A 10790-nucleotide genomic window follows, 5' to 3' on the forward strand; every position below is an offset into this window, starting at 1 on the left:
GGGTCAGTGTCTTGTCGAAATATCATTTCAAATGCATTTCCTCTTCAGCATAAGGTAACATGAAATCTTCAAGTATTTTGATGTAATGAAACTGATCCATGATCCCTGGTATGCGATACACAGGCCCCATAACATCACTTTTGCACAATAATGCTTTACTTTCTTCGCAGTGTACTGTGGCTTGAATTCAGTGCATGGGGGTCGTCTGACAAACTGTCTGCGGTCCCTTAGACCCAAAAAGAACAATTTTGCTCTCATCAGTCCACAGAATGTTGCTCCATTTCTCCTTTGGCCTGTCAATGTGTCTTTTGGCAAATTTCAACCTATTCAGTACATGTCTTTCTTTCAGCAATGGGACTCTGCGGGGGCCTCTAGCTGATAGCTTTGCTTCACACAGCCTTCTTCTGATCATAACCGTACTCACAGGTAACTTTAAGTCTTCTTTGATTTTCCTGGAGGTGGTCATTGGTTGAGACTTTGCCATTTTGGCTATTCTTCAATCCAATCAAATGGTAGTTGACAGTTTTTTTTCCTGCATCGATCAGGCTTTGGATCACCATATTTGAAATCATTTTGGAAACATCCTTAAGCCGCCTATAGTTTTCTAAACTTAAATATATGTTTTACCCTGTCCAATCAACGTTTTAATCAAAGTCTGCTGTTCCTCAGAGCAATGTCTGGAACAACCCATTTTGCTGAGTATTTCAGTGTGAAATGCACTATAAACAGCATGCACAACATTTGCTTCCTTCCTTCCTTCTTTAAATATGGGCCATAATTGACACCTGTTTCTACACAGAATCAACCACCTGACTAATTAAACACAACACTGCTATTATTTTGAACATGCTCCTTTCATTTACAGATTTAATGTCACTGAATGAGCAGCATGCATGTCATGTCTGTTGATTTTCTATGACTCTACATCACTCACTAGTAAATTATTTGCCAGTAGAAATATTACTTCTACCAAAATATATATGATTTATGAGGTTGGTGATGTTGGACTGCTATTATTAAAACACAACCATATGTTTCTGCGTACTGGATGTGATAACAAATATCCCTCTGGAACAATAAATCTAAAACCTGCCGAGTTTGGTTTAAAAATTGATTTTACGTGACTACGTCTTGTTGAAACAATGGCCATATGTAGTTTTGATGTCTAGCTTAGTTTTTATGCATCTTGCAACCTGAAAAAATAAAAATCTGTGCTTTCTGGGATCTGTTTCTTTGATAAGCGATTCATGCTGAATGAAAGACATTCAGCTCATTATCTTTTGCCTTGTTCTGTGAATTAGCATAATTAAGATCACAGATCTAAGGAATAAACACTGGAGTTCACTGACTGTCAATTAACTGTCAGGCATTACGTGAAATAGAACAAGAGCTATCAAAATCACATTCAACAGCCCCGTAATAAAAAAACCTGAATCAGATGTATACAAAGTAACTGCTTTTTGTTTTGGAACACTGTAGTTTGTCCCATGTTTATTTAAAATTAATATTGCATAGAAAGCAGACAGCACAAAAGAGACCATCCTTCGGGTTTCAACACGGAATCTAGCTGAAAACGGCTGCATCACTTTGTCCAAGTCAAGTCTCAAGTCTGGTCTCTTATGGTTGTGGTGAGTGTTGTATGATTAGAACTGCTTAGAACCCTGCATAGCTTTATCTGAGGAATTCAAAGCAAGTTCTGTATCATCACTCCTTTTAGCATGCATCAGCATAGCCCACATAACCAATTATCAACTGGTAAAATTCAACAAACTAATAATTACAGTAAGGGAAAAAATCCTCTGGGCTGCTTAATAAATTAAAAAATAATAAGCCTGTTTACACAGTTGTATTTACAATTTATTTTGTGTTGCTTGCCAGATGTAAAGTGCTGGGACAAAGCCTGTCATCTGGCAGTGTAAAGAGCAACAACCAGGAGATCAAGGTGGATGGATTAAACACAGGTTTTTATTTTTATTTTAAGAGACAGAGTTTTGTATCCCAACATACAATGCTCATGGCATTGTTGAAAACTGACATCTATGCAGCAGCAGAATGACTCTTAAAACTGTGGGACTCCTGACTGCTTGGGGCGTATACTGTAATGATACCCTGTGGCACATACAGGCACTCTGTGGCAGTTTATGACATCTGCTGACAGGCACAATCCTAACCTCCTTGGTGGAAATAGTTAAATAAAATGAATGCAAAACAAAAAAAGAGCACTATTGTTGACTGCAGCTTAGACCTCTTCATGGTAGATCAAGACAACTATCTAGACTATTTGTCCAATCTGAGTTTTCTCTTGCAGCGGCTCTGTGTGAGTTTTGGACCTCCCATGACGATTCTGATTGGTTTAAAGAAATGCCATTAAACCAGTGCACTTTTTCCTCTCCTCCCATCCCTGAATGCTGTCTGGAGTAGCCAGACTCTCCTAGAGCGCGCTTTGGAGGAGTGTCTGGCAAAGCGAGACTACTGTAAAGGCTAAAAGCACAATGCATTTAGATTTGATGGTCAATAATTGTATCAACATTTCAGTCATATTTGGCAAAAATACACGCCAGATAGTCAGCTCTGTGTGTTAAAGGAATAGTTCAACATTTTGGAACATTAAATAAAATTTTCAACAAATTTTTATATATAGTGTCAAATCATAACAGGCGTAATCTGAGGACACTTACAGATACTCTAGGTCTATACTATACAATATACTTTACAGAGACCCAACAATATCGTCAATAGTTGTTTTGGGTGGTGATGGTGCATACCTTTGGTGTGGGAGACCTGGGTTTGATTCCCCTGCGATACATCAACCAATGTGTCTCTGAACAAGACACTTAACCCCTAGTTGCTCCTAGAGGTATACAACCTCTGACATAGCTTTGGATAAAAGCATCAGTTAACTGACATATAATAATAATGTTATGGCAATACATACAGTGCAGATATTGTGAATCAATACATGTTTGCATTAATATTAAAATCCGGTATCCTGTTTAAGCCAAACTAAGTGGTTGTTGTGGCCCCTCTAATGAACACTTTACGGCTGATTCCAGGTAAGTGAAAGTTCAGGTAACAGCCACGGGTCAGAGTCCAAGAGGGAGTGCATTTGAGATTAATGAGTACTGAGCCGCCAGGTGAATGTTTGCCAGCCAAGCCCTACTTTACATATTCGGTAACACAACCACCAAAGTAACCTTAGTGCAATCTCTTTAGAATCTCTTTGAACTGTAATCACTTAATTATGACCAGGCAATGTGACATCTGAGTCCAAATGGAACATCTACAAAATACGATTAAATTCATAGTTATTGTTTTGCATTGTAGAGGTAAGTTTGTTTTTTATCGTTCTGGTAAAGGAAAACTCTGTGTTTGTCTCTTGCACAGTTTTATTGTCTTCTTTTTTGCGAACGTGTCTCCACCTTTATGCACTAATCCCTTTTGTGTTTCCAGGTTCCTCTGCTGATACGACAAGAAAGCTCAGTGTGTTGGTGGGTGCCGACGTGACTCTCAGCTGCCGGTTTGATAAACTGTCCACGCTGGTGGAGTGGAGCGCTCTAACCATTGAGTGGAACAAGGTGGATAAACATGCAGAGAAGAGCATCGTGTACACTTTTGAGGATGAGACTGCACATGGGAGCAGAGATGGCTTTGTAGTGGATAGAACGAAGTTGCTAGAAAGTGATGCCTCTCTGCATCTTCGTAATGTGACTGTGAGAGATGAAGGGCTGTACACCTGCAGGATCATCACACCTGTGGTCTACACAGAGACCAATTCACTAGAAGTGCTGGGTAATCCTCTGCCTCAGGTATGGTCTCTGTAAGACCATACCTGTTTCCACTCTAGTGTGTCACATGCTCTAGCTCAAGATGTGCTACTGATTTAGCAAATGGGTTATAAGAACGTTCTCTAACAAGCCTAGAAAAATTTGTAAAAATAATTTAAATATCTGAGAAATCCTATACAAAAGTAATACTCCTTTTAACACAAGACTGTACATGTTCTTCCGAATGATTTAGATTTTTCCCCTTGCAGTCATTTAAGTTGCATGTCAGATTTACTGTTACTTTTTGCCTTTTACTGTACTGTTAAAACCATGTGTTTAAACAGGTGTTTTATTGTAATTCATACTTTTTACGTGTTGGAGTTCTATTTTTGGTTCCAGTGCTTTTGTTTATTATTAAATAATTTTTTGGGGGGAAATACGTTTACGACAGAAAATAAGAAGATTGATACCAGACAGAGAGAGAGAGAGATTTTTTGACGACTTGGGGAGGCAGAACTAGCTTTAAATGCGATATTGTTAGCCAATATTATTACTGTATGTAATTGTCAGCATTACAGCAAAAGTTTTCTACACTATGAGATTTATGTTATATGGCACATGAATGTATGTTGTAGAATTTAAGGATTAAAATGTTACAAAACTTTTTTAATTGTTTGTGACTTCTCCCCCAGCTCGACCTTCAGTGTTGCTCCCAGAAAAGGCAGCAGTGACAGAGGGGGAGGAGAAGACCATACAGTGTGACATCACAGGTTTCTATCCAGAGAAACTTACCGTGACATGGCACATCCAAAATGGCTCCCACACTGTCCACGCAGGTGCCAGCCACCTCTTCCGTATCTGCACCGAAATGGCCTTTCACAATCCAGATGGCACCTACAGTATTCGCAGTGGCCTTACACTGCACTCGTCAGCAGTGAAAGATACAGAGATACACATAATCTGCCAGGTGGAGCACCAGACCTACAGCCGGCCGTACAACAGATCTGTTACACTGACCGTTCAGGGTAGGATTTCATTTTTCTTCCAGTTATTATCCATACTTAAACTACACTTATACTATATGGATCTCTTAAATCCTTTCCCCTGCAGCTCCATTACAGCCTCTTTACAGTGCTGTCACACTAATAGCTGTCACCAGTGTCATCAGTCTGCTGCTGGTCACCGCTGTCATTGGGGGCGTTTTGATTTTCTACAGGTATTTCTGTAAAGGTATGTCTTGCATCTAATTACAGCTTGACTAAACATATTGAGACATTGAACTGAGAGTGCAGCTCAGTGTGGCTGTGGTGGAGTTTGAGGCATCACATTTTAATTGTATAACTGTTTAAATTTCATCAAATTCATTTATTCCTTGATCCTTTACTTGAAGGAGTCTATATGAGTCTTTATGAATGATTCAAAGTTCAAAGAGTTGAACCTGTAGCTGCCACATTGAGGAGTTAACCTCTATATATGGGCGCCCGCTTTACCAACTAAGCAATCCGGGCACCCTAAGTTTTGTAATTTTAATTCTAGAAGGTGCAGAATTTTTCCAGTCACCATTCCGTCAGCTTTGCAAAATGTATGCTGAATGTCTATTTTACATGGCATGGAGTATTCCACTCACGCAGGCGGTTGAGCTAGTTGGCCTCATTGATGTTTTAAAAAACGCTGGCCATCAGCTGTAGTCTTTGTCGTGTGTTTAGGTGCAACTTTTTAGCCAAGTCACAGGTGACTTGAAGAGATGTGAGGCAACGCCACAGTTGGGCTTTGTTGGCACTAGTTCTTTTCTGTCTAATTGGTGGGACAGCCCTTTAACACATCTTGCCTCTTTAGCTCCCCGAATACCAGGATACTATGAATCACACACTGGGGTGGCATTATCTAGCCTTTGCTTGGTTTCTATGTGAAGAAACAAAGCTGGCAGTTATGCAGAACTTCAATGTGACGCTATTGTGAAATTTATGTGTGAAAGGTGCTAGTGAAACTATTTGTATTGATATATAATGTAAGTATACGTGTGTATGTATTGATTTTCAGCCCGAAACAGCCCAACATATAAACATCATAACAATTGTACAATTGTATAATCAACCCTAAATGACCTCTTTTAGCAATGCTACATTTACTAGGTACTAGGTACGTTACTGCCAACGTCAGCTGGAATGAAATTCTCCTCTCTGGCTTGCTCGTGTGCCTGCTATTTCATCCTCATGCACGTGAATGGTATTAAAAACAGGGATTGACCCATAGCCTTTAGATTATATTATTAGAATTAATAATAGACAGTCTATGGATTTTCCCATAAAAAAACTGACCACTTACTGTATGCTAATGGACTTCTAATGATACTTTAATCTACTTTCCATTTTCCATTTTGTGACAGTTCTCACTTCACTATATTTCTGAGAAAAATCTACTTTTAACTTTATTGTGTTCATGTTATGGTTACTTTGCAAGGGGGGGTTATGTGTAGTGTTAGAGCTTAAACTAGTCAGCAGTACATGGCACGATCAGAGCAGCTACATTGGCCTCAGCCTTCTGGGACATTTTCTTATTTGTTTTAGTGATAGTAAAACCTCATTTACTGAACATCCAATTGAACAATGTTGGGTTAAGATCTGTAGACTGTGAATCTGTCACCTGCATAATGCAAATTCAAGTTTGTCTCATAATCACAATACTTGGAAATACGTGATTGTTACTGATACTGATTGTCTTAATTGTGCAATTTCCATCTCTCTCCACAGCTCCACCAAGTGTTTCTGAAATCAGCCAACCCAGCCTCACATATGCTCAGGTGCAGACCGAACTCAAATGCACCATCCGAGGAGCAAGACAGCAGGAGCTTAAAGTGAAATGGTCTAAACTGAGAAGCAGCGCAAACTTAGTGGTCCAGTCAGAATCTGATCCTCTATTGTTCAGGGAGGATGTGAGTGATCAGGCTTGTCTCCAGTCAGACGGCACACACCACACATCTGTCCTGCCTGTGTGTCTGACTGTCAATGAAGACCTGACCAAATACCAGTGTGTGGTGATGTGCAGGGGCAAGATCATCATCAGAAACACTACAGTCCAGGTGAAAGGTGAGTAACTTTAGCTCCAAGAGAAACTATATTCATGTCACTGCAACCATTCCTCCAAACCATACGGCGATATGGGTCGTTTGTAAAACAGCCGCAGTTTGGTTAGATTTAGGAACAAAAACTTGAGAGACCTTGAGAAAAAGATTGTGATTTGGGTTAAAATCATAACATAACATAAACAAGTCCAACCTGCGGCCCTTTGTTGTTTGTCATCCACATCTCTTTCCCACCTTTCCTGTCTATCCACTGTCACTCTAAAAACATTAAGGAAAAAAAATAAAAAATCTTTAAAAAATAAAGAAATCATTTGCTACTTCACATCCTGTTACGCATGTGACGCAGAACATGACGTAGCTCCGATTGTTGTAAAACAACACAAAAAAACTGACAAAAAACTTGCTGTTTATTTTCATTTTCAAACCGGACATAAACTCCAGTCCCCTGGGTGAAAGTCCAATGTTTGCTTGACCCATTCACCACCCCAACTTACCTCATTACATGGAAATTTGGCGCTCCTATATTTTGGCACCTTACTTCCCGCTTTGTTCCCAACATAACTGCTAGTTATGCCACTATCAACATAAACTTAGGTCGTAATTGTTGCTTGAAAAATGACTGGTGTAGACGTATTTTCTTGGGAGGACAGTGTTGTCATCAACAACGGATATTTGTCAGCTGCAGGCCAGATTGCGACCTCCCTGACAATTTGTTAAGCTGCAATCCCAACATTGACATATCACTTTAGGAAGTTGACATGGCTGTTAGCAAAATACAATGTGGGAAATGATGTCGCTCAGAGCAGTGAGAGTGTTCTGTGTTGTTATGTAACACATACTGCCCTCTCTTCTCACCACACACACTCACACACCTCCAGTGGAGCCGTCTTTCCTCCAGATCTCCAGCATCCCTCAGATCCCCAAGGTGGAAAGGCTGCTGGTTCTCTGCTGTAGGGTGGAGAACTTCTACCCCCAAGACATCGACCTGGAGTGGTCCAGGAACGACAGGGAGCAGGTGTGCACCGTGACACACTTCGGACCTTTTTCCGAACACAACCGCCTCTTCAGCGTGTGGAGTAAGATTGAGCTGGTCATGGCCAGAGAGGACGAGAGTGCCGTCTACACCTGCCGAGTTTACCACTCCAGCTTCCCTGCTCCGGGTTACAAAGATATCCTGTACCATATCAACACTCAAGGTAGCAGCACCAAATTGTTTTTGCAAGTAGATTTAGATAATCATTTTGAGTAAATCTGTGACTGCCGGTCAAGGAAGGCTTGTATCATGAATTCTTCATGGGGGGCAGCAGAAGCTAGGTACTATAGCTTTAATTTAAGACATTGTGCAAAAGTTAAGGTCAAATATAACTTCTATAAAATATAAAATAGAACAAATTCCAACCTCATGGTGAAAAAATGTTTACATGGAACATTCTGAAAACATATCCTACATAATCCATTACTAACTATTTTCCCCAGAGCTTTCAACCATCTCATGGTTTCATGACACACCGTCATCATCATGTAAAGCTCTGGTCACTCAAAACCACTTGTTGACAGCTAATTCCTATTTCCAGAACAACTCCATGTTCTAATGAAGAAGCTGAGATGTGGTTGAAAGGCCTGAAAAAAGCTACGTACTCATTCCTCACCAAGAGCAGGCACTCCATTGGTTTCCTGCTGAGAACCACGGCCTCAGATTTAGAAGTGCTAACAAAAATGTTTTGTTTAAATCCTTCTTGCTTTTGCAACCCCCAACTCCCTCCCACCCAGAGGACAATAAACACAGGATAAATGTAACAATTTATTCAGGTCAAGAAGCTGCACACACAGCCTTTAACACCTTTAACATGTTTTATAGCATGTGTCCCATGTCTGTTTAAACAGGAACTCCTCCTAATGTGATGTTCATTGACTGTGAACCACTGTATCCTCTGTTGAACGAAGAATGTACCTTGCACCTGTGCGTCAAAGACTTCTGTCCTGAGGACGTGTCAGTGACTTGGACTAAAGATGGAGAGACGGTTTCCTGTTTCAACACTCCCCCGAGCCTAAACGTCAATGGCCTCTACTCCATGTTCAGTTTTCTCAAACTCACCCCCAACAAGGATGACCAGGGCTCCAAGTTCAGGTGCCAGGTGGTCCACAGCGCCCAGAGGGAGCCTGAGGAGAGGCTCTTCACCCTGCCTGCAAGCCACAACCTGCATCTGATATCTGACGGCTGCTGATGTCCTCACTAAACTCTTGTATTTCAGTCTACATGGTTTGATTTGTGAATGTTGGGATGTAGATTAGTAGAGATGAAACAGAGTTTGAGCCTTAAAAAGATCAATCTGGTCCAGTCATCACTGTCTGCCTCTGATATGATGGGCATTGTTAAGGAAAAACTCTTGGAGCGGCACACGAGGTTCAAGAGACTCATGACTTACACAGAAGCATTGAATCAACCCCTAATAGAGGAGACAATCAGGTAGTACAGTTTAACCAATTCTCTAAAGCTCCTATCTTCCTGTAGGTGTATTTACACTCATACTGGAGGCGTCACATTTAGCTGAACCTTTAAGGTAAACACAGATACTACAGCCTAGTTCAGCCTCTCTCTCTCTCTCTCCCTGGGAAGTATCAGATACTACAGCCTAGTTCAGCCTCTCCCTCTTTCCCCGGGAAGTATCAAATACTACAGCCTAGTTCAGCCTCTCCCTCTCTCCCCGGGAAGTATCAGATACTACAGCCTAGTTCTACCTCTCTCTCTTGCTCTCTCTCTCTCTCCCTCTCTTTCTCCCTGGGAGTATCAGACACTACAGCCTAGTTCAGCCTCTATCTCTCTCTCTGGGAAGTATCAGATACTACAGCCTAGTTCAACCTCTCTCTCTCTCTCTCTCTCTCCCTGGGAAGTATCAGATAATACAGCCTAGTTCAACCTCTCTCTCTCGCTCTCTCTCTCTCTCTCGCTCTCTCTGGGAAGTATCAGATACTACAGCCTAGTTCAGCCTCTCTCTCTCTCTCTCTCTATCTCTCTGGGAAGTATCAGATACTACTGCCTAGTTCAGCCTCTCTCTCTCTCGCTCTCTGGGAAGTATCAGATACTACAGCCTAGTTCAGCCTCTATCTCTCTCGCTCTCTGGGAAGTATCAAATACTACAGCCTAGTTCAGCCTCTCTCTCTTTCTCTCTCTGGGAACCCTTTTGCAGGCCCACCAACCTGAGACAAAACATTCCCTTATTATGCAGCACCATTCAACACTGACATTCAAGTCAACTTATATGTCAAATCACTACTCAGGACTCTTTACAGATATAATATGTCTAGACAATCGTCTATAATAGACTCAACAATCCCCCCCAAGGCCAAGTGGAACCATAAGTAACTCTCTAGTGGAACAATAAGGTACTATGAGCTCTTTTAAGATATGATGGTTCATGATCATTAAGAGCTTGGTAGACCAGGAGAAGGATTTTAAATTCAATCTTGTGTATTACAGGAAGCCAATGCAGAGAAGCTAATATGAGGGGCATTATCAGCACAATATGCTTACATTTACTTCACATCTGTAATTATATGTATAAAGCTGGAAAGTTTGATGAACAATAATGCGTAATATTTTAATTCTGATATTTTGTGATTCAAATTTGAATATGCAACCAGTTAACTGATTAAATAACCAGTAGCACGTCTCTGTCAGTTAAATATATTAGTACAATCTAATATATAGTAAGTCAGTAGTATATTGCATATTTTTTTAGTTCTTTGTGGGCTTTTTGTAAGTTATATCATGGTACAATGAGATAGAAAAGTAAGATTTTCATATCTTTCATATCTAAACATCTGCTCTTAGTGTTTCCCCCCATGATCAGATCAGAGAGTATATAACCAGTGTTTCTGACCGTGAATAGTCCCAACTTCGGTAAGTAACACAACTATGTCACGGCAGGTGTGTTGCTCAGGAG

At 40.7% G+C, this 10790-nt stretch overlaps 1 gene segment (V, D, J or C); it reads left to right on the forward strand.

The window, feature by feature from the left end:
• Nucleotides 1–3043: 3043 nt before the first annotated feature.
• Nucleotides 3044–9169, forward strand: LOC117943722. The segment is given in 7 exon segments: nt 3044–3326; nt 3451–3789; nt 4457–4789; nt 4875–4994; nt 6515–6850; nt 7725–8042; nt 8731–9169. Coding segments are annotated over 7 exon segments (1842 nt in total).
• The last annotated feature ends 1621 nt before the right edge of the window (nt 9170–10790 follow it).

The sequence above is a fragment of the Etheostoma cragini genome, chromosome 4, assembly GCF_013103735.1.
Source record: "Etheostoma cragini isolate CJK2018 chromosome 4, CSU_Ecrag_1.0, whole genome shotgun sequence".
Taxonomy (NCBI): domain Eukaryota; kingdom Metazoa; phylum Chordata; class Actinopteri; order Perciformes; family Percidae; genus Etheostoma; species Etheostoma cragini.